Genomic DNA, 22,700 nt, shown 5'->3' on the forward strand with positions numbered 1-22,700 from the left:
GCTGATGATCGGCCGGGCTGATAATTGATCGACATATCCTGTACAGTATATGAATACATGCAACTTTATTTATAATTTACTTTTTCATTCAAATGCAAAAAATGACTTTTGATATTCTAAAACTCAAGTATTATTTGTGTGACTGACTTTCACTGTAATATTTAACCCCATAACTTTACTGTCTTCTGGTACTTTATACAACACTGTCAGTATCTGAGCTCCTTCCATCCCCGGTTATCTCACACTGTTGTTACGACCTAAGAGACGTAGCTAAATCAAAAAATATATATATATATATATTTATGCATCCTAACCTCTCTCACCTGTCCTCAATGAGCTCTAAGTTTGTACAGAGAGACCTCCTATGTCCTCAGAGCCTGCATTCCACTGAACACCTGCCACCAGCTTCATTAGATAATATAAAAGTGACTTATATCGCTTAATTTGACCCTGATACTGAAGCATGTCATACATTTGACTGTCTCTCCTCCTCCACCTGTCTCTCCACCTGTCTCTCCACCTGTCTCTGTCACTTTACTTCCGTCATCTGCACGAGCTTCCAATCCTCCGAGGCGCGCTACCGCAGAGCACTTCCTCGTTGTGCTGCGCGCTCCCGTCCGCCTGCCATTCCTCCAGCTCTCACGTGTTTTGTGTGTATAAAAGCGTCCCGGTGTGCTCAACATGTCCAGTGAGTCCCCAGACAAGCGGAGGAAGATGGAGTCAGCGCTGAACCAGCTGAAGAAACACACCGTGGTGGTGGCGGACACCGGAGATTTTAACGGTAAAGACCCGCTTTTAGCACATGCTAATGTTAGCTGGTTAGCATGCTAACTTACTGACCAGGAAGGATCCAGCTTGATGTGACTGACCGCTGTGTCAATATAACGCAAACAGAGTGAGCCTCGGAGCAGCTAGCATCAATCTAACATCGTCTGTTACATCTGGCTAATGTTAGCTTAGCTTTCAACTAACTCTTTACATGGTCGCCACTTAAAATGACAAGCTGATAATCCAATTAAAGCTACTTGTTATTAAGGTTGCCTTACTTAGCAACAGCAGCTAAGTTAGCCGTACTAGCAAACCATGCTAACTAACTACTTATTCAAGAGAGAAAGCGGTTGTTCTGTTAACGTTGGCCTTCTGTAACGTTAAACCTTACAAATGACCAAACTTGACAGCAGCAACTAGTTTCACTAGTTGATTGTGTGTGCTGCTGGTGAAAACACAGCTCACATTAAAGTTACAGACTGCTGTGAAACCTGTGTTAACAGGAAACAAGGTGAGAAATTAGAGTTTTTCTTCCTCGTTTCGTCACTTTCATGCCCAGGAGGAAAAGGTCATGCATCAGAATGTGTGTTTGTGTGTGTGTATTAATCCTGTTAGATCGTGATGTAGACCAGAGGTCCTCCTCCAGGGTTTGCAGACTCAGGATGACATGACAGAACTGGTTTGTGCCTCTGCAGCCAGGCGTGACTCAGGAACTGATACTGTGACACTCAGTGACAGCAGAGTGCTGGAGTTTTGCATGGACCTGATCAATCAATCAATCAAACCTTTACTTTGTGATAGGAAAGGGATAGGCCGTTTATCAGGGACGATAGCCAGCATTTTCCAGTTATCGGTATCAGTGATGTTTCTGTCAGATTGCTGATAAATTAAACTAATTCAAAAATGTGCTACTGTGGCTCTGATGCAGTTACAATGTCACACATGCGATGGTATCTGTTGATAGTTTATAAATACTGAATAATCTGAATCTGCAAAGTAACTAAGTTATCAAATAAATGGAGTGGAGAGGAAAAGGGAAGTAGTCAAGTAATGTACCTCATAATTGTGTTTAAGAACAATACTTGGTAAACTGTACTTCCGCTCAGTTCATTACTAGTTGTTTCATAAAGGTTAGTGCAGCTTCTTCTCAGGTCAGCTTATGATAATGTACAAATATGAGCAGTAAATAACCAGACTTGGAGTTATTGGGCTGAAGTTACTGTTAATTAGAATAATATTCACACAATGATTTGAAAAAGTCACCTCGAACTCTGGACTGGAAATGTCGTCCACAGTCTGCATTAAAAATATTGGAGCTGCATGAATAATTAAAATATTATGGAGCTCTCAAAATGACTAATGCAATATAAAACGTGCAGTTTTTTGATTGTGATATTATGTTTATTTCTTTTCATTAAACATTAATATTGTTCACTCCACGAGCTGTGTGGTGAATTAACGCTGCATGATGTCAGAAAAATTGAAGTAGCAGTTTATACGGGTATTTTCACCAGGCTACTTGAGTCTTTTTGGAAAGAATCGATTATTACGTTATAATTACAGTTGTGGTGATGTGGACTGCAGTGCATTTTATCAAACAGCTACAGTAGGCACTGCTTTGTTTGATAAATGTATGAAGAATGATTGTGATTACTTGTTTGCTGTGTATGCAGTGCGTGCATGATATTCTCAAGCAACTAGCTTTCATGTATCAAAGAACTAAATTGGACTCATTAAGACAGACTTATTGCAGATAAGTTGTGTAATCACAACTTTAAACTTTTGCATCAAGTAGAAACAAAAGTTGTAGCCCTGCATTGTGTTTGAGTTAATCTGCTGTGTCCATGCTCAAAGGGTTTATTGTGCAGCCCTGTTGTGAATCAGATCATATCAGTCAAAAAGATTTTCTTTTTTTTAACCATTCTGTTTCTCTTAGTCACTAATAGCAGCTTGTCCAATACAACACTACAAACTGAGCAGGTGAATACTGTTTGACATTACAGTGTCCTGCACATCAGTATTGTCTCTCAGCAGTCCAACGGTTTAATATAAACATCTCTCAACCGTTAGTGAATGCATCTGTCTGTACTGTGAGCAAAAACCATATTTGTAATAGTGATTTAGTAGTGAGGATTTTCAAGATTCACACAAATGCAGACTTCTCTTTTTTTTTAGTTAGAAAGCAGACGTGTGTCTGGTTTATGTAATCTTGGTATTTCATGAATGTTGTAATATTTCTCCAGTTTCACTGTGTGCAGATTTAGACATGTTCAAATCACTGATGTAACACAGAAGAATTGCAAGAACTTGGTCAAACATGGTGTAACAGCAAACTCTTACTTCACCTATGTAAGTGGAGGAAAAAGGATCCCACAATTGATTTGAAGCTAAATGGAGGAGGTTAATGGGGCACTGGTGACATTTTGCACAGGAGTAACTGATGAGCCTGCAAGCTTCTCGATGGCTTAAGGCTCCTTGTGAGATGAAGAGTTGTTCTGCACTGCTTTGGGAAGATGTGAGGGAATCTATCCTTGAAGGCAGTCATGTGACCCCTATATTGAGTACATTATGGATGCTTGTATTGTCCTTAAAGGTTGTTGGGAATTTTAGTGCAGTGCCGGTTCAAAACATGATAAGACTGGAGAGAAAATGATTTGTGGAGATTGTCATTATGTGTGCGACACAACCAATTTCAAAATAGGTTTCAGAATCAACAGTGTGTTTCCCTCAGTCCTCGACAGCAAACCTGACCAGTCAAAAGAACGGATTAATGCTTCTCAAGATATACAAAGGACAGACAGAGTCCCTGTTTCATAGGGCAAGTTTGATTTAATTTGGTGAATTTCCATGCATCACAAAGTGGTCTCTATGTACGCAAACATGGCATGGAGAAAATCAGAGCACATCCTCTTTTCTTAATCTGTAATAATCAGATGTTTCCCTACATGTTTTAATCCCTCTGATGCTCCAACTGACTACAGAACCATCAGGATATGAACATTATAAAGCACAGCTGCTTTTGTGCCATATATTGGTCATTTGCAGTAATCATGCTGTAGTATTCATGTAAATCTAGTTGTGCACATGGTCAACTTATAGATAACTGGAACAGTGGAATCAGCATTCTCAGCTACAATTTTACAGATGTCTTTGCTTCTATCATGCACAGTTTATTATTTACAATCTTTCATTTGTCTTTTAGCATAACATAGTAAATGTATGTCAGTGGAAATGTGTTTTGGTGGCTGTTAAATGAAGGGAAGACTACAAAACTTTATTTTTTTTTTTTTTAACCCCACGTTGAAGGCAGAGACCAGGCGCCCTCTTTGAGAATACTGCTGTAATCAGCAGATGAACTCTGGTGTCTTCTTGAACGTGTGATCACGAGTATCTGGTCCAGCCCCACTGACCTACACAATGATCCCATTTTTTTTGTAAGGGGGTTGAGAGAAAACTGGCTGCAGAACAGAGGCTTCCTTTGTTCTTCAGCTGAAGAGCTGGCAGCACCGACTGGACTCGGCTGCTACAACCGAGTGCTGACATATAAAACACTGTGCCTCGTGAAAAGGCCCCACCGCTCATGCTGATCAAATTAAAACATGCAGTTCAGTCCAGTAAACTGCAGCAGGATGTTTTTATTATACAGTTCTGTAAGTTAAAGACAACATTTAAGATTTTTAAACTTTTTGACTCACATCTGTCAGCACGAACGATTCCTTTGGTTACTCGTGAAGGACGTAGTTAACAGGTAGTCAGGATTTCACTGCTTCCGGTGCAGCATCAGCAGTTCTGAAGGTCATCAACAAAAGACTATCATTAATCAGTATCCTACTGAAGTGCTTTTAGATGTGCAGCATTATGTTGACACAGTAGGTGGCACCATCCTCCAGCAGCGTGTTGCTGATTCACCATGACAGTTGTTTCTCTTTAGTTTTCATCTTTTACCTTCACATGGACTTTTTTCAATGGATGAGATGATTGAACATAATTATTCCATATCATGGCGATCATATGATTTTGTTAAGCTTGATAGACAACATCACCTCCACCTGCAGAGAATAATGTGTTCAGTTTATCATTTAGTGGTCGTGTACTCATCAGAAATCATTCTGAAAGAGAAGAATCGGTCAAAGTATCAGAACATCCAGCTCCATTCTATCCTGGACCTGCAGATGTCCAGTTATCCATTTGATATTTGTATGAATATCTGAGAGAAGCTAGGTTGTCTTGTGCGTGACTTTTAATGACTTTGCTCTGTCTTCCCACCCTGCAGCCATTGATGAGTACAAGCCTCAGGATGCCACCACCAACCCATCCCTCATCCTGGCTGCTGCAAAGATGCCAGCCTACCAGCCGCTGTTGGATCAGGCCATTAAATACGGCATCGCCAAAGGCGGGTAAGAAGTTGAACACACATTAGAGCTAATCCAGACTCCCTGTTATTGAATTATTCTTTAGCTTTTGGATGACACCAGGGGTCAAACCAACTACACAGTGTCCAATTCATGAATTTAAATCCAGTTTCATAATGTTTCCCTCTCTGTCAGAACTGAAGAGGAGCAGGTGGCCCACACCATGGACAAGCTGTTTGTGAGCTTTGGGCTAGAGATCCTCAAGAAGGTCCCGGGCAGAGTCTCCACTGAGGTGGACGCCAGGTAGGTGCAGACGACATGTCACCAGGTGGTAAACATGACGGCAAACATATTCAGTGTTGAACATTTCATAACACAGACGTCACAAGGCTACAGACAACTGATATTCAGAGACCAGGTTCATATGTCTTTGAATGAATTTCCCTTTTCAGTTGGCAGCCACATACAGATCAATAATTTATTGATTGCTTTTGTTATTTTTTAAATGTGCTTTAATAAATCCATTCTGGTTGGATTAGTAAAAGCTTTTTGTTTCAGCAGCCAACAGGGCCTATTACTGAAGGAAAAGAGGGGCCTGAATAATGAATTGAATTAACGTTAAATTGGTTATACTCAGCGCTTTTATCCACATGCTTACAGCTTCTTCTTGAACCATTAACGCACACACACAAAGATACCACATAACACACTGTTCTAACCTTCAGAAGCAGGTGGAGGTCAGTGCTCAAGTATATGTGGGCATAATTGAGTAGTCTTAAATTAAACAAAATAATTGAGCATGAACATAAAGGTACAGTTGTGGTGTTTCTCCTCTCCACACAGACTCTCTTACGATAGAGATGAAATGGTTGCCAAGGCCCTGAGGCTCATCGCTCTGTATGAAGAGGCCGGCATCAGCAAGGAGCGTGTGCTCATCAAGCTGTCATCCACATGGGAAGGAATCCAGGCTGGCAAGTAAGTATAAACTCTGGATAAAATGCCACCTTTAGCAGGTTTTGTCTCTGTGCATTGCCCCTGAGGGCTGGTGAACACAGACCGGCTGCTGTATGTCACAACCACTGATGAGCTAATCAGCCAGCAACTCCCTGGAGACTGTTTACTCTCTGCATGTCCACCAGGGGTTTGTGTGATGTCCATTCAATTGCTGCTTCAATGCAATTGCCCATATTAAAATTGGTTCAAAATAATAAGATTGGACTTGTGATGTCTATAAAACAAGTGTTTAATTCTGAAATTATGTGGCTTGTTTAGTTCAGAGAGGTTCTGGTTGAAATGGGAAGCAGAGGAAGAATGCAAGTTTACATGTGGATGTGTTTTGAATAGTTTGTTTTGTGTGCAGGGAGCTGGAGGAGAAACACGGTGTTCACTGCAACATGACCCTGCTGTTCTCCTTCGCTCAGGCTGTGGCCTGTGCAGAAGCAAATGTAACACTCATATCACCCTTCGTTGGACGGATCCTTGACTGGTACAAGGAGAACACAGACCGCAAAAGCTACGAGCCGCATGACGACCCAGGTAATGAGGCCTTGTTAGTGTAGTAAAACCTCGTTCTTTGATTACCTCATCAGAATAGTAGTGCCAATGTCAGGTTTTAACGTGTTGTGATGTAAAAAAGGGTTCAAGTGTTTCTGCTTTCAGACATATGGTATATGTGGGTGTGTTTTGGGCTGGTGACGTGGCCAATCATTTCCACTCCTCTAATCTCCTTAAGAGCTTTTTCTTTTTTCTTTTCTCCATCATGGCATTCTGACAGTTGGAAACAGATAGTCTCCTCTGGGAGATGAAGCACTGAGACATCAGATGTCTGTAGGTTGAATTTACATCTCTGGACACAGTGAGAGTTTGGCTGCTGCCTTGTTTTCAATTCGTAATGGTTCACAACTTCATTTTGAATTCTGAAACGATAATCTAAACAAAAACTTCTTTTAAACTAATTTTAAACTTGCTTTAATAGCTATATGTGCTCTCTTGATTTCAGGTTGTTTTTTTCTTTACTAAGTTATAGTAGGTTTTATAGTTATATATAGGTTTCCATCTAAATGTGAATATATCCAGTCAGACAGCAAACTGAAACACAATGGACAAATAAAGTAATAATAAAACTTGTTATTATATTTTCTTGTCTTCATTGGAGTGGAGGCTTCAGTCAGAGTTTCATGTACGTTCACCACATCTGTTCCCACTGCACTTCGACACATTTTGCTTTGGAAAATCTGCATTAACGTGTGGATAGAAATGCTCTGGTGGACCACAGACACAGACGAGTTCAGTGTTTAATGCAGATCTGCTCTTTGTTGTCTGTCCCCAGGTGTGGTGAGTGTGACCAAGATTTACAACTACTACAAGAAGTTTGGCTACAGCACGGTGGTGATGGGCGCCTCCTTCAGAAACACGGGTCAAGTAAAAGCCCTGGCAGGCTGCGATCTGCTCACCATCTCACCCGGGCTGCTGGCAGAACTCAGCCAGGACCACAGCACCGTCTCTGTGACGCTCGATGTCGCAAAAGGTATTGCTGTGATTCAAAGGCTGCAAAATACTGCTGTTCTCATTAACTCAGACAGATTAACTTTACTGTGTGTGGTCTTATTATATCCTGTTTGGGCTTTTTGATAGCTAGTTTAATCATAATAATTAGAATAAATACTGTATTTTATTTAATAAGGAACCTTTGATCACAGCTTTTCTTCTGTCACCTCCTGATTAAATTCATTCAGGAATAAAGGTGTTGCTTTTACAAGCTTCTTCTCAAGACCTGATGGTTTCTTGTCAATACTAAACAGTGAAGGGCATAGAGACATGTGGAGAAGGATGAAATGTGAACTGTATCATATCATTGGGTACACGGTATATTAACCAGAAGATGGTGCTGTTTGTTAATCTGGGTTAGGGTTGGAAGAAGGCTGTAGGAGAGCAGGCAGTCCTGCACATGGATAGCTTGTAGTTTCATTCCCCCTAAAATGATCTGAATAATGAACTAATGATTTGAAGGTAAGAATTAGATAAAGCTGCCCTTTCACTGTAAACAGCGGTGGACACAATGGCAAACAGACCTGCTCGTAAGATTCTGAAGTAGTTTGTGTGCTCTGAACTCCACTTTGACCTTGATGCTAATTGTTGTAGCCAAGGCCTGTAATCTGGAGAAGATCCACCTGGATGAGAAGGGTTTCCGCTGGGAGCACAACGAGGACCGCATGGCCGTGGAGAAACTGTCCGACGGTATCCGCAAGTTTGCTGCCGACGCCATCAAGCTGGAGACCATGATCAAAGTAAGAAGAAGATTTTCTGCCACTCGCACTGTTTGACTCTGTGTATCCACCGGCGCTAATGACAGAGTGATGATCTGTTTAATGCAAGGTGTTTGCTGAGCTTCATACGCTGACTCTCGGGTTCTGTCTTCTCTACAGGAGAAAATGCTCAACGTGAAAAATGGCCAGTAGTGGACAGACTGCGCGTCTCCAGCTGCATTGGCCGGACATGTAATGAGTTAGGAGCGTCTTCTTTTCTACCTGAGAGAAGGTCCAGTGCACCAGAAGGCCTTCCCTCTCATCTGACCAAACTCCAGGGACCCCCTCCCTCCTGATTGGACACCTTCCTGTCTTAGGCTGGGACTGACTGTGTGAATTCTGACCAAACATGACTGATGCTAATGCCAGTGTGGATTTACTGCAAAATATCTACTTGAATTCGACCAGAAAGAAAAAAAATCTTTACAGAAAAAATGTCTTTAACACATTATGTGACTACTAGATGGAATCATGAGCACTTTTTGGCAGGAAAGGACCACAGTTTTGTTATTTAACACCATGTGGAGAGGAGGGCAGAACTCTTTAAAGCCCACTGTAAAGTCATTCCTCAGAATATAACACTTTACTCTTTCAATAAAAACAGTCTTAATCTTTGCAGTTGTGTTTTCGTTGTCTTTTTACACAGTGTGTTTGTGTGTCTGTCACCTGTTGTAGCTCACTGATCAGGTAACAAACATGACCGTCAGCCACTGAAGGCATCTGAACTGAGAGCTACGTCAGTTTGGGTAAACTGGGATTATCATTATCAGATGAAAAAAAGATTGCCTCCTGACATGCACCTTTTGAAAAGCCTTTGTTTTTCTACAGCCTGCAGTTGAGCCGGTTTAACTTCATTTCATCTTTGCAAAGAAATGGCTTAACTCCTCCTCAGCTCACTCAGAACTAAACCGAAAGAAAGCTCTCGTATGTTTGATGCCAGACAGAACTTTGACAATAAGTGGGACTTTTGAAAGAAAATGTGGCTTAAGGTAATGACATTTATTCAACTTCCGTATCATATGCCTTTGAGGTGTTTTTGCAGTATTTGTGCGTGTGTGAAGGCTCTAAGATCTGTGTCGACAGATTTTTGTAATTTCCACATCCGAGCTGGCCGTGTTGCACACAGTAACACGACTCTTAACAAACATGGGCGGTGATGGAATTAGGCTGCCAGTCTACTTTGTAAAATATAACAAACCTGAAGATTGTTAAAACCAGTGTTTGGTAACAGAGGGATACTTTACATCCTGAAACATTTAGGAGTTCTCAGACAGCCGTGCTCCAGAGATTTTTAAGATGGCAGTAAAGAAGTGAAAGAGCTGTTCAGCTTCTTAGTTGGTTTGAGGAATCGTAAACGATATTTCCAGATAATATACAAATACCACATTATTAAATGAGATCAACCTGCAAATATACAATGTGATCTTTTTCTCTGTCGTCAGAGCTGATTTCTTTTGTTTGTGTCCTTTGGGTTTGATTATGATTCTTGATTCTTGCCTGCATATTTAAGAATGGTTAAAATGTAGCTACACCTGAAACTGTCCTCTGTACTTTAACGGGTTCAAGACTCATTTCGACTTTTTGATGGAGGCATGTGCAATTCAAATGTTAACACACTAATATTAGGATTTTTATATTCAGAAGAAACGCATTCAAGAAGAGGGTAAGCAATAATATTGACAATATTTGTACCAAAGTCAAAGAAAAATTATATAAAAGCAAACAAAATGACTGAAATATGTAAACGACGATAGAGGTCTCCTGAAGGTTTATACGAAAAAATATAAATGATAAATAATGAAATCACTTCTGGTTTTAAACAAACAACTTCTAGTGATAGAAAGAGAGCACACCACCTGTAAATGATCCCTCTGCAGGGAACATCCGGCCTATTTCAGGAGGAAAGTCACTTACTGAATTGACATTAACGAACTGAGATGCAAACTCACAAACACAATTTACACTGAAGAATGTTGGAGAGATGAACAGCCAGGGTTTTATTTAAGATGTAGGATCGATCTCAGAGAGTCTGCAGGTCCTTCAAAAGTTCATTAAATTTGATAAATATGAGGTTTTAAAAGTCTTTACATCATCTTAGCTTTGAATTCATTCAGTCTGTTTTACTTTAGACTTGCACTTATCTGCTTTATCTGTTGGCAAATTGTAGCACGACAAGTGAGTGGTATAAGTATAAGTACTTATACATAAGTATAAGATAGTTTTGCCGCCTTTTTACACTGAGAACAGCAGTTTTAACTGTGTAGTGAGTCGAGACTGTTTGACCTTTGAGTCTCTGTACTTCCTGAAGGTTCACACTTCCTGAGATGTTGTCCAGATTCAAAGAGAACGTGCTGCTGCAGGTTCTGACTCTGGTTCTGTTGGGACCTGCCTGCCAAGCCTCTTCTCTGGGGCTGACAGTCCATGTTGTACCGTTGGACAGCGATGGAGGGAAAATGGTAGGCACCGGTTTCTCTCCCAAAAACTTGTTCTGTCACAGTGTCTTCAAGTCCAAACTCTTAATATGAGTTTCTGAGACAGTCTCTTTATTTTTCTTACTCAGCACTGTCATGGAGACTGGACCTGCTCATTAAACAACACACTTCTCATTTAAAGGATCTTTAAGAGGCTCAGTGGTTCAGGCTCTTTAACAGAAAAAGAAACTCAGTACTACTATCTACTACCATCTTTGTGACATGAAGCAAGATTTATTATAGTTAATTTATACATGATTTAATGGTCATGTGGAAAATACAGAAGCGTTTTGCTGCCACACAAGAAAAAAACACGAACTTTATTGTATGAACGTGATAAGTTTTACATTATAATGTGATCATTTATATTGTTATTATAACTCATTTACATGATTGCGGTGAGACACCACAACCATCACTCTGATGACGAAGTGACAGCTGTGGGGCTGAAATAATTCATCTCTGATGATCTGAGTCATGAGTTCATGAACATGAACATGAACATGAACCAAAATCTTATTATAACTTTACGTCCCCAGATATCTGCAGCACTAATCTTATTTAATGGGCCCTGTTGCACAAAACATCTAGAGTTAAGATTTCCTTGGGTCAGTAAGACTTCCTTAAAATAAAATCGATTTCACTGAAACATCCTTAAGTCTTCTCCTTAAGATTTCCTCTAATTGTTCATAATTACATATTTAAAGGTGCAATTTGTAAGACATGTCGATCTTTGATTCTCATTCCCAACTCGTGAAATGCTCGTCCACTCATCCTAGAATCCCAGAGTGTCAGTTTTTGACAAGTTGGGAATGAGAATCAAAGATTGACTTTTCTTACAAATTGCACCTTTAAGAGTTTCTCCTTTAACTGCGCTCAGGAGTCCTCAGCTACCAGAGGAAGGATTCAACTTAAATCTTAACCATGGCTACTACATTGTGGTCAAAGTGTCGTAACAAGCACATTAATTACATATTCATTTCAAGTTCCATTTCTAAATGTAAACATGTATAGCAGTATAGTGTAGTTGTCACATATTACAGCTTGATGCACAACAGTTATTTTATATTTTCTTTCTTGTATATTTTATCTTTACTCGCTCTTATGACTTCTTGTCTTCACTATTTATATCTTATTAAAATCTCCCTATAGTGTTATATCTCAATTCTCAAAGGAGTAACTGTAGGTGCTGTAATTCCCCCTCAGGGATCAATACAGTATTTCTGATTCTAAAGCTATAAATGGAGAACAAGAACTAACCCCAACAGAGTGTTCTGCAATGTAAGTGTAACGCTTTGTCTCCTCACTGAGATGGATTTCTTCTTTTCTTCTGTCAAACAGTCTGCATGGACACTGTAGCGTTTTAATCATCGTACCAACTCAATGACAAAACATTTTGGAGAAATTAAGTGTCATCTTTGTACAAAGTATGAGGCTCTGTGTTTCCCTGGTCCTCCATCATCATTCTGTTTTAGATATATCACATCATTGAGTGAGTGAGGACAGACTGATCTCACCCTTCAGCAGAGTTCATTCATAAGATCAGCCCATGCACATACAATAAACGAGGTTTCTTTGTGTCTTTGCTTGTTGCAGGTTCGGGCTCATTTCAGTGCCATCGCTGCCGCTCCTTGTCCATCGTTGTCTGGACTGTGTGCTGTAGGGGAGGACTGTCTGGTCCATCCCACCTCGTTACCTTTCAACGGCACCAAACCGGGTTCTGGCTGGTGTGTCCGCCAGTGGCAGAAAACTGTCCCCAGTATTTACAGCGCCAACATCAGTGTAGGGTACGAGTCCTAGATATTACCTCTGCACCTCAAACATCTGACATTCATCCACACATTTCTCTCATGCCAACAATAAACTGAACACAAACATGGCCACTCTGTGTTTCACCTTTAATATTTGCTTCTTCCTGTTTTGGGTTCAAACATGCAGATAAACAGATAAACAGTGTTTAAAGTATTATATGAAGTAATAGGAATATAAATCATAATTAATACATGTTAATAAGGAATGTGCACCTTGTTTCTGGTTCAGGTATTATTATTTGTCATCACGTACTGATGCATCCTTCTAAACACACATAGTGTTGCTTTATGAGGTCAGCTGATGTCATTTAAACCAGGATCATCAAATAGGATCAATAAAATAAGCTTCACTTTCTCTAATACACACTTTTCTCTTCAATGTTTAGGTCCAACACAGAGCTTTATGTGTCTATGAACGCAGGACCAAACATTCGGGCAAACAATGGCAGACTCAACCACCCTCCTGTCGTTGGTCTCCTCCCTCCACTGAGGTATGAACACTGATGAAATATATGTTACACCAGGTTAAACAAGTCAAGAACACTGAAACCTCTTCAGGTGATCAGTTTGAAGTAGGCATCCAGCGGAGGAGTCCAGATACAGCACAGCCCAACCACCAGCAGCTTAGCAGTCATGTTGTGTCACCTGGTTCTTCAGGTGGACAGGTTTAACCTCCTTCAGTGTTCTTATCTGCTGTGACTGTCTCTGTGATTTGATTGGCTGATTGTCTCGTTGCTTCTGTCTTTCATTGTGTAATGGGTTAAGGGCTCGTGTGAACTGCCCTCATCACTTCCATCTGTCGGTTAAGGATCTGGATGGTGACGCTGTGCGGTGTCGCTTCGCCCGGCCCAGCCAGGGAGAGTGTCTGCGCTGCACTCAGCACTCGTTTATAGAGCTGGATGAGGTGAGTTCAACGCAAACTGCAGGCAGGACATTATTATAAACCATCATTGATTAGGCTGCTGATCATTTACAAACTGAGATTCTTTTATGGGCATTTTAGCTTTATGATCTGAGCAGAAAAAATGAAAAACCAGATTCATCTCCTGCTGATACTAATATTCAGGAGAATTATCTATGTATTGATTATATGATATGTTTCAATAAATGGTTTTAACCGTGGTGGATGACGTTATTAAAATAGACTCGGATTCAAGTTCGGCATCAGCTTTGTACTCACTGAAAAAGATATAAAACATTTCCTCATTAAAATGGCGAAATGTGACTACATCTTTGTATTTTATTGAATTATGTGCTGACATTATCCCAAGTGTTTCCAACAGAGTTCAAACCCAGACACATCTGTAGTTTTGCTTAAGGTCACAGCGTGTTTCAATTGATTGCCTGTCACTTGTTCTTCAAGCAAAACATCAAATGCCACATCTGAAGGAAGGAAGTCGTGAACGGGACTAAACACAATGTCAAAAACACTTTACTTCGTTCAGGAAAATTGCTGCGTCACATAGAATTCATCAGCAGTCATGGTTGTTTAGTAATAATTTACCATGTCGTGTATTTTCTTATTTTCACTGTGTAAAAACCAACCTCTCCCTCTGAGGTGGACGTATAAGGTGGAAGTATAAGGTGGAAGTATAACTAGCACAAATGGAATCACTGAAATGAAGTTCAAATACCTCAAACTGGTCAAATGTACCAAGTTACTTTTCACAACTGGATCAGCTGTAAATCCATATTCTGTCTCTGAGGTGTACCTCTTAATCGACTTTAATCTCTTTCTACAGTGAGTGTTTTCAGAGTGATCAGGTAGATTTCATGTGACTGACTCAGACACTGAATGAGGAGTCAAAGCACAACAGGAATTTTGCTGTTACATTATCAGACAGAAATGAAGTGGAACAAGATCTGCAAAGATTATAATGACTCAAAAATGACAGGAACAAGTTTGTCAGACGAGTTCAGGGCCCTGACGTCTGCATGTGGATTAAACCATCCTGCTGGAGGAAGTCAGCAGCCGCCTCAGTGACAAACCTTTATTTCACTGTCCAACACACAGAAGTATGTTATCTTCTACAAGGAAGGGTTGGTTCAGTCGGTGTTGGGGAAGCTAGTTTGAAGTCGTAGCTCTGCAGGCTACGAAATACTTCACAGTGGTAGAAGTTGAAGACAGCAAATTTACCCTAAAGCTACCCTAAAGTTACCCTGAAGTTACCCTTAAATTGTCCTAAAGTTGCCCTTAAGTTACCAAAAAGGTACACTTGTAACAAAAATTATCAAATTGAAAATGTGGATTTAATATCAATACAAAAAGTGACATGCCAGCAAAGAGATTCCTTTTATTTGAGTTTATTGCAAAAAGTACCATCTGGTTCACAGGTCACACATCAGCTGAAAACATTACAGAGCCTACTGCTCATCGGGAAGTGTCCGCTTTGAATTCAGAGGAGAGGAAATTCCTTTAATGGCTACAGTACTTAACTACACAAGATCATGGAATAACAAATGAAATTACTCTGAACATTTGAATGTACATAAACTTCCAGCCACCTACTGCAACATGTAGTTAAACTACCAGTTTAAGTAAATGTTGTTCATTACTCAACAACACTGGTTCAATTCCACTGAACCACCAGCAGCCTACCTTAACACACGTCATCATTCAGTTATTTGTAATAACCCTCTGAGGCTTGTTTAGGTGAGACCTTTATTCTTTAAGTGATCCCCGCACTCCACATTTGCTTAATTCTCTTACATTTTTTTGCTATTCATGGGTTTCAGTCACGTGACTTTTTTGTTTTGGCCGCCATCTTTAGGACCATTAAGGACCATACCATAGAGTGTACTGTTAGCGCCTTCAACTGGTTCAAGGGGAAATGGCTAACAAAACTCATCTCCCCACGGAGGAAAAGCATCGCTATGTTACAAAAACAAGTATTTTAGGATTGGATCCACATGTACTCCCAAATGGATTACTAACCCCGCTTTTGTCCGCACAACATTTGCCAAATATTAGTTTTGGCGATAGTTTCATTGACCTTGTACACAACCCGTCGCCATACAGCAGGGAGCACAAGCTCCGGTGCAGCAAAAAAATAAAAAGTACAACTTGAAATTCAAACTTTCTGTCGTGAAATATGCAGAGGACAACTCGGGAGAAGCAGCCGTTAGATATTTCTCTGTCGACCCCAAGAGAGTGAGAGATTGGCGAAAAAATCAAGCTGAGCTTCAGCGTCCGCCTGAGGAGGACAGCAACAGGGCCAGGCTGCCTGCTGGAGGAAGGAAGAAGGCTAGCGAGGAGCTAGAGATAAACATGCGGGGATGAGTTATCAGCAAGCGGGCACGCCACGAGAGAGTGTCCCGCAAAATGATCAGGGTGATGGAGAAACAAATGTACGCCACCGTGAGTGACACCAGAGATGAGGAGTTTCCTCCACCGCAACAACTTCACTTACAGAAGGATGTCAGAAAAATCACAGAGAAGCTGGCAAAGTTTGTGACATTTTCATCCCGGATTTTTGTGAGGAAGGAATTAAACACCTGTCCCAAATTGCCACCTGGTCTGTTAGGAGGTTGAAACAAATAAACGCCCCGGCCATTATTTGGTATTTTACGGGTGCTTATTTCCACTTCTGCTAGCTAGCTAAACTAAAGTCAGTTCAGAGTCAATGAACTTACCTGAAATAAAATGATGATTGCACAGCCTGGAGTGTTCTGCCGGTGTCCAGTGAATCCTTCTAATTGCAGCTATCCACTTCTGTCTCCTTTCTGTGTTCTTGGGAATGTTATAAAATATGTGTCCATCTTTGTTTGACTTGCTGTTATTACAGCCTACAGCACAGCAGATAGACGGCATTGTTTACATTAGACTACCGTAGCTCCGGTCCTAGGACGGTCTTCAAGATGGCGCTGTGACTCATGTGTGACGTCACATGAAACGCATGAATATATTATCAATATATTGCCCAGCCCCAGTCGACTGGTCTGAGTTTAAACTTCTGTGTAAAGATCAGGAAATTAAGTCATTCAGAACATCATCCAAGTTTCTTTGGAAATCCTCAGACCTGGCTGTGGCTGTTGGACTTGAAATAAGCTCTGCTCAGTGAGAACATCACATTGTTATAATCTTTTCAACTCTTTACCAGGAGAAATGCACATTAACATTCACTGGAAGAGCTCCAGCAGGACAGTATTTCATCCAAATGATGGTGGAGGACCTGATTCCTGCACCCAAAATAAGCTTCTACGGCAACCAGCCCCTCAGTGCCGTCCCGGTGCACCTCTCTCTCACTGGTGAGTCCGTCAGAAAAGGCCTTACTGTCACCTATACGTCAGCAAACATAAACAACTATAAGTATAAGTGTCTCTCCTGTTCCTGATATAATCTGAATTCATGCAACCGTCTTGCGTTCTCTGTCCGTCAGTGGAGGAGTCGACCACTAGCTGCACTGATGAACCTGTGGCTGCAGGCGACACACCTGAAGAGGATTCCACACTGTTTGTCCTGCCGTACCAGGAGGTGGTATTCAACGTCAGCTTCATGTCACAGGCGGAGAGGTGTGTCACTCCCTCTGAGTGTCTGCTTTATGTAGAGCCCTTCAAAATCCCCACAATGGTTTCACATGTGTCATGAATCTCCATCACCAGTCGCTACAGAGCACTGGTGTCTGATGTATATTGAGTAGGTTTAGTAGATGTCCGATGCAGATGTCTAACTGGGCACAATAACTAAATCACCTGTACAGATTTACTTGGAGTATGCAGCTCTTACAAACACACTGTTCTGAAAGTTGACTTGACTGTTCCTCTTTGTGTTTGCAGTGTTTTAGAGGTAGCTGTAGTTGGTCCCCCTGAACTCTACCGGGTTGGTTTTAAAACAGTAGGCCCCCTGGCGTTGATGACCATGGCCTGGATTCGCTCTGAAAACAACCTGACCCAACTTCTGCCCATCTGCTTTGCTGTGAATACGCAGAGGTAGGAGCGTCTGACCCTCAGGGCCTGACATAGTGGTGCGATCCTCCTCCAGACCTGCTGTGAGAGAAGGGTGATGATTTAATTACTTTGACAGGTGACCTCATCAAACCTGTAATCAGTGGGGTATGAAATAATCATAATTATGTCTCATTACTTATAGTTGTACTCAGTGGCGAACCGTGCAAATCAGAGCTGGGCCTTCTGTACCCCCAGTCCCCCCCCAAAAAAAATCACCAGCGAAAAATATGTGGCGTCCCTGGCCATTTTTAAGCTTTAGGCAAAATATTTTACTGCTCCATCCTCAAAATTGCGTTCTAGTTATGCACACAGCTACACACACGCACATAGCCACAGCTACACACAAGCACACAGCCACAGCTACACACACACAGCTACACACACAGCCACACACACGCACACACACAGCCACAGCTACACACACAGCCACGCACACAGCCACAGCTACACACACACAGCTACACACACAGCCACACACACGCACACAGCCACAGCTACACACACACACGCACACAGCCACAGTTACACACACAGACTATCGGACATCAGATAGACAGTCACTTTATGAACAATCATTTAACAAGTGTGTGGAAACAAAATGCAACCAGTTCAACGAGATGCAACTGTAGCAAAACCAGCAATAAAAAATCAGTTCCACTCACCAATGACGTTCAAACAACAAGCACTCCCAGCAGTAGAGCTTCACTGTCACTTACTTTAAGCTACAGACGCCAGCACTATCGATTCTATATATATATATATATATATATAAATATATACACAAAGGAGAACATATTGTCTTTTGTTTATTATAGAATATGCAGTGATGAGTAATGACTCATCCCCCCGTCACCCTCTCATTACCTTTGAAACTGTTCACATGCACACCTGCCTCCGCTGCCACTCAGGTGTGTGTGTGTTGAGGATCTACAGCCTGACCTGACCTGATCTGTTTGTCCTTACAGTTTGCAGTCAGAGCCCAGATGTGTGTGGCTGTACCAGAGTAAGTAACCACGTCAGACAGCATGTTTATTATTTATTAAAATATTCACTATTAACTATCACAATGTGTCTTTTCTGTTCTTTCAGGGGAAGTGAGGACACTCCCTGCAGGGACAGGTTAGGAAGATATCACTGTGAGATTAAAATATCTGAGTGTACTAATTATCTCTGAATAATGTCAGACTGTTATCTGCAGAGCTGAAGTGTGAGAACACAGAGATGATTCTGTCACTGCCCGTCTCCTCCCTGAGTAACATCGACCTGGCAGAGCTGCAGCTCAACAGCCCCACCTGTCCCGTCACCTACAACAGCACACACCTGACCGCACGCATCACCCTGGATGGCTGCGGCACCAAGCGCGTGGTAACGACTCCACCTTCTGTCCGTCTTTCTCCTTCAGTCGTTTTAATGTCTCATTGTCTTTTTGTTCTTTCTGCGTCACTTTTAGAAGACAAAAGAAACCTTTTTTTATACATGTCGGAGCCAAACATTGGGAGAATTCTATAAATATCAGTTGCAACTTCATAATCACCATCCAAATAATGTTTGGACAGTATTTCTCAGTCGTTTCCAAAGTATTATAAATACCAGTGGCAACTTTACAACAAACAATTGCTTAATAAATTAGTTATAAAGCATACATATCTTCCTGCCACCATGTATGACTGCACCTCAGAATCACAGCAGTATTAAAAAGTAAGGCTGAACTACTGATAGACATAAAACATGTGCAGCAACAACATGGCACCTGGAATCTTTCTGTTAAGGTTTATTCTCACTGGCCTGTTTGGTGCAGACATCAGCAAAAGTTTTTTTTTAAGATTTCCGTTTTTATTCAAATCACAGGTCATGTCTTAATCATGGTAGCCGTAGAATTATGTCAATATGTTTTTTTGGTATTTTGTTTTCCTAAAAAACAAAAAGGTAACTTAACACAGTGTGTTTGCTGCCCTCTGGTGGAGTAACTGGGTACTAGTGACTACTCGAGGTGACACTGAACCACAGAGGGCAGTGAAAAGCTGCTCTCCAGTATGGTGTTCCGTTACTTTCAGTTCAAAAGTACTTTTCACTGACACATTATTCAGATACATGTGAATTGCAACTGTTCTCTTCCTCATGCTCCACTTTTTCTAGCACTCTGGTTCAGAGCTGGTTTACACCAACACCTTGAAAAGTGTTCGTCCCTACACGAAGGTTAGTCGCCAGCCCTCCCTTATCCTCCCTCTGGCTTGCCGTATCCCTGGAGTCCAGGCCAGGGGACCGAATTACGAGATCAGCTTGCCCTCGGAGATGGAGATGTTCGGTCCATTTAGGATTTGGATAGAAATTTTAATGCCAGGAGAGGGGCCCATGGCAGAATTCACACGCACCCCCAAGTTCCGCTCCCTCCAACTGTCGCCAGAACGATCACGTCGAGAAGCAGAATCACTATCAGAGAGTGATACCTCCACTAACAGCAGCTCCGCCAGCTCCACTGATAACAGCAGCTCTACCAGTGGGGCCGTCGGGTCCAGGATCACTCAGCTGGATCTCCATGTGATGTCCAACTGCAGCATCGAGCGAGCAGAGATGATAGTGAGCAACTGTATCGAGTCTGAGACGGAGGACTTTGCAGAGTCCCGGCCCGTCCTGCGGCAAGGGTCAGTGACAATCAACCTGTTTTCTGCAGTAGTTGGAGGTCAGCAGCTTGCGGAGGACAGATCCAAGTCTGAAAGAAAAATCTAAGAGCTCTCTTTTTCTTTCAGGTGCACAACTCCTTATACATTGGAGGTTATTACCTCACAGTCCTCTTCTAAGATTTACCGCATGGATTTGAGCAAAATTGAGGCCAAAGGATCAGTGGTCTGTACTAATGCAACACACACATACAACAATGCACCCTCATTACTTCTCCTCTTCTTCCGAGAAATGAGAAGTTTAGTTTTACAGACTGAATTTACAGACAGACTTTGTGGTGATTAGTTCTACATTAATCTTTGCGCTCCTGTTGGCCGTGGTAGTGCTGAGAAACTCCTGACAGGAGTTTGTAGAGATCTGACCCCTTCAAGCCTCTGAAGCAGCTGGGCCGAATGTCTATGACCCCACTTTCAGGTTGTTCCTCCTCTTTGGGTTGGACTGAAATATCTCAACAACAGATTTTGTTCAGACATCCATTGTCTCCAGATGAAGAATCCTACAAACCTTTGGATGGATTGTCTTTAGATGTGTAATCGACTTAGTTAACTTTAAAATGATAATTGACAATAATAATTGAATTGGATTAATATCTAAACCTTTCATCTACATTTTAGTAGCCAATGAAAACCCTGACAGGGAGCTCTGAGGGCCGGTGTAGAAAAAGTGTCAGGACCCGATGAACCGTCAACAGACTGAGGCACCTGATGATCAGGTGTCAGACGAACAAACATTTGATCTACAGAACTTCTGTCTCAATTAACAGTTTGAGTTCATGATAATGTCCCAATTTGTTCTTTTTTGCATTCTGAAACCATTAATTTAATGTCATACATGGTAAATGAAAATTACTGAAATGAAGAATTGATCCTCCTTTTTGTCAACTGAAATTCTTGTGGCAATTCTTCAATTGAAGCTCTTATCAGACGGGGATGATAATTATTAGTTAATCATCATAAAACGTCCATACATCTTGTTCCCAGCGCTCTGAAAAAGAGAGAACGAGGACAAGTGTGTCGTATTTACAGGTTTATCTTCAGAGGGCAACAAATGGATACTTCTGATTACAATATGTAAAATATTATTATATTCACATCCTCCATCTGTTATGAGTGAGAGGATGATCACAGCGGTACTAAACAGTAGGGCCATACAATTAACCAACAAATCATCGAAACTCACAGTTTGGCCGGGTGTGACATCACAATCACAGCAGCTGCAGTTTTCTTTAATAATAGTCAGACGTGTCACAACAGAGCCTACACGAGTGTGACCACCTTCCTCCCCTTTACTAAGCTTACATTTTTCAGAGTCGTCCAACTTCTGTAGTGAAACATTTCTGAGCTGTCTCTTCACAGCGCTCACTTGTATCTGTGTGGTTTGTTCTGCAGATGTATATCCGGTGCACAGTGAATCTGTGCATCGCCACCTTGAGCTCTCTGAAGTGCCCTGATCTGTGTACCCACTCCCTGGATCACAGATCAGTGGTGGGCAGCGTGTTCACCCGCAGCTACACTGTCGACTCGGCACCGATTAGCCTCGTGGTCACAACTGCTGCACCGTCCACAACAGCCGTCATCACCACTAAACAAACTATAGTTCCACATGATGCTACTAACACCAGCAGCACCTCTCATGGTGAGAAGAACCTTCTAAACCAGCTCCTACATCTTTACTGTATTAATTTGTGAAAATTCATCTAATGTAACATCCCTCCAGTTACTGTGAATAACATTGTGATATGCGAGGACAATTCAAGTATACCTGCGGGAGACGTCTTTTCCATCTGTGAAGGTTGTTTTATTGTGGAGGGAAACGCCGAGCCTTGTTCACATCAAACTGCTTGATGGGCCAGACGCTAAGACAAACTACCATGAGCCAATTAGAAATGTTTTTTCTTGAATCCTGTGACACTGTTCTCTCTAATGTCTACTCATGTGTCCTCTCATCTGCTGCAGCTCCAGAACGTGCCTCAGCCGTGGCAACAGGAGTGATTTTCACAACTATAAGCATATTTCTTCAAAATGTCTTCTTTTACTGAAAAAGGCTCCGGATGAAGATCTGTCAGGATACAGAGCACAACACCTTCCTGTTTGGGACTTTTGAAGATGGTTCTCCTCCCGTCCTGTCAGCTCCCTCATGTTTTTATCAAATCAATGACAACCATCCTTAACAGATATTTAAACAGTGAAAGTAAAAACTCTGTGCTCCACCTTATCTCTTTCCTTTGAACATGTACCTGTTTTATCACTGTAAACTTTACCAACTGAAACAAAACTAAATGAAAAGGTGTTTTACTGCCTGACATCTCCAGAGGCACAAATGCGCTGACAGTGGTGGAATGACATTTTAATAAATGTAAAGTTGAGA

At 41.5% G+C, this 22,700-nt stretch overlaps 2 protein-coding genes across 2 annotated transcripts; both read left to right on the forward strand.

The window, feature by feature from the left end:
• Positions 1–561: 561 nt before the first annotated feature.
• Positions 562–9,040, forward strand: taldo1 (transaldolase 1). Its single transcript, XM_030415332.1, has 8 exons — positions 562–781; positions 5,042–5,165; positions 5,316–5,423; positions 5,964–6,095; positions 6,481–6,656; positions 7,450–7,647; positions 8,262–8,407; positions 8,546–9,040. The coding sequence occupies exons 1-8, from the start codon at positions 682–684 to the stop codon at positions 8,576–8,578; spliced, it is 1,017 nt and encodes a 338-aa protein (XP_030271192.1). The 5' UTR covers positions 562–681; the 3' UTR covers positions 8,579–9,040.
• Positions 9,041–9,302: 262 nt separating this feature from the next.
• On the forward strand, positions 9,303–22,700 carry LOC115579709 (uncharacterized). Its single transcript, XM_030413312.1, has 15 exons — positions 9,303–9,414; positions 10,734–10,881; positions 12,493–12,683; positions 13,094–13,198; positions 13,473–13,611; positions 16,808–16,955; positions 17,087–17,219; positions 17,484–17,636; positions 18,620–18,657; positions 18,744–18,773; positions 18,853–19,019; positions 19,791–20,296; positions 20,402–20,498; positions 21,722–21,968; positions 22,289–22,700. Exons 1-15 carry the CDS (start codon positions 9,359–9,361, stop codon positions 22,369–22,371), a joined length of 2,241 nt encoding a protein of 746 aa, XP_030269172.1. The 5' UTR covers positions 9,303–9,358; the 3' UTR covers positions 22,372–22,700.

Source organism: Sparus aurata, chromosome 4 (genome assembly GCF_900880675.1).
Source record: "Sparus aurata chromosome 4, fSpaAur1.1, whole genome shotgun sequence".
Classification (NCBI taxonomy): Eukaryota; Metazoa; Chordata; class Actinopteri; order Spariformes; family Sparidae; genus Sparus; species Sparus aurata.

Excerpts from the sequence above, each read along its gene's own strand:
- LOC115579709 (XM_030413312.1), top strand. The coding sequence starts at position 9,359 with ATGCCAGACAGAACTTTGACAATAAGTGGGACTTTTGAAAGAAAATGT. Across the intron at positions 13,612-16,807 it reads CGTTTATAGAGCTGGATGAG|GAGAAATGCACATTAACATT; the intron begins GTGAGTTCAACG and ends ACTCTTTACCAG. Across the intron at positions 19,020-19,790 it reads GCTGCGGCACCAAGCGCGTG|CACTCTGGTTCAGAGCTGGT; the intron begins GTAACGACTCCA and ends CACTTTTTCTAG.
- taldo1 (XM_030415332.1), top strand. The coding sequence starts at position 682 with ATGTCCAGTGAGTCCCCAGACAAGCGGAGGAAGATGGAGTCAGCGCTG. Across the intron at positions 782-5,041 it reads GGACACCGGAGATTTTAACG|CCATTGATGAGTACAAGCCT; the intron begins GTAAAGACCCGC and ends CCCACCCTGCAG. Across the intron at positions 5,166-5,315 it reads TACGGCATCGCCAAAGGCGG|AACTGAAGAGGAGCAGGTGG; the intron begins GTAAGAAGTTGA and ends CCTCTCTGTCAG.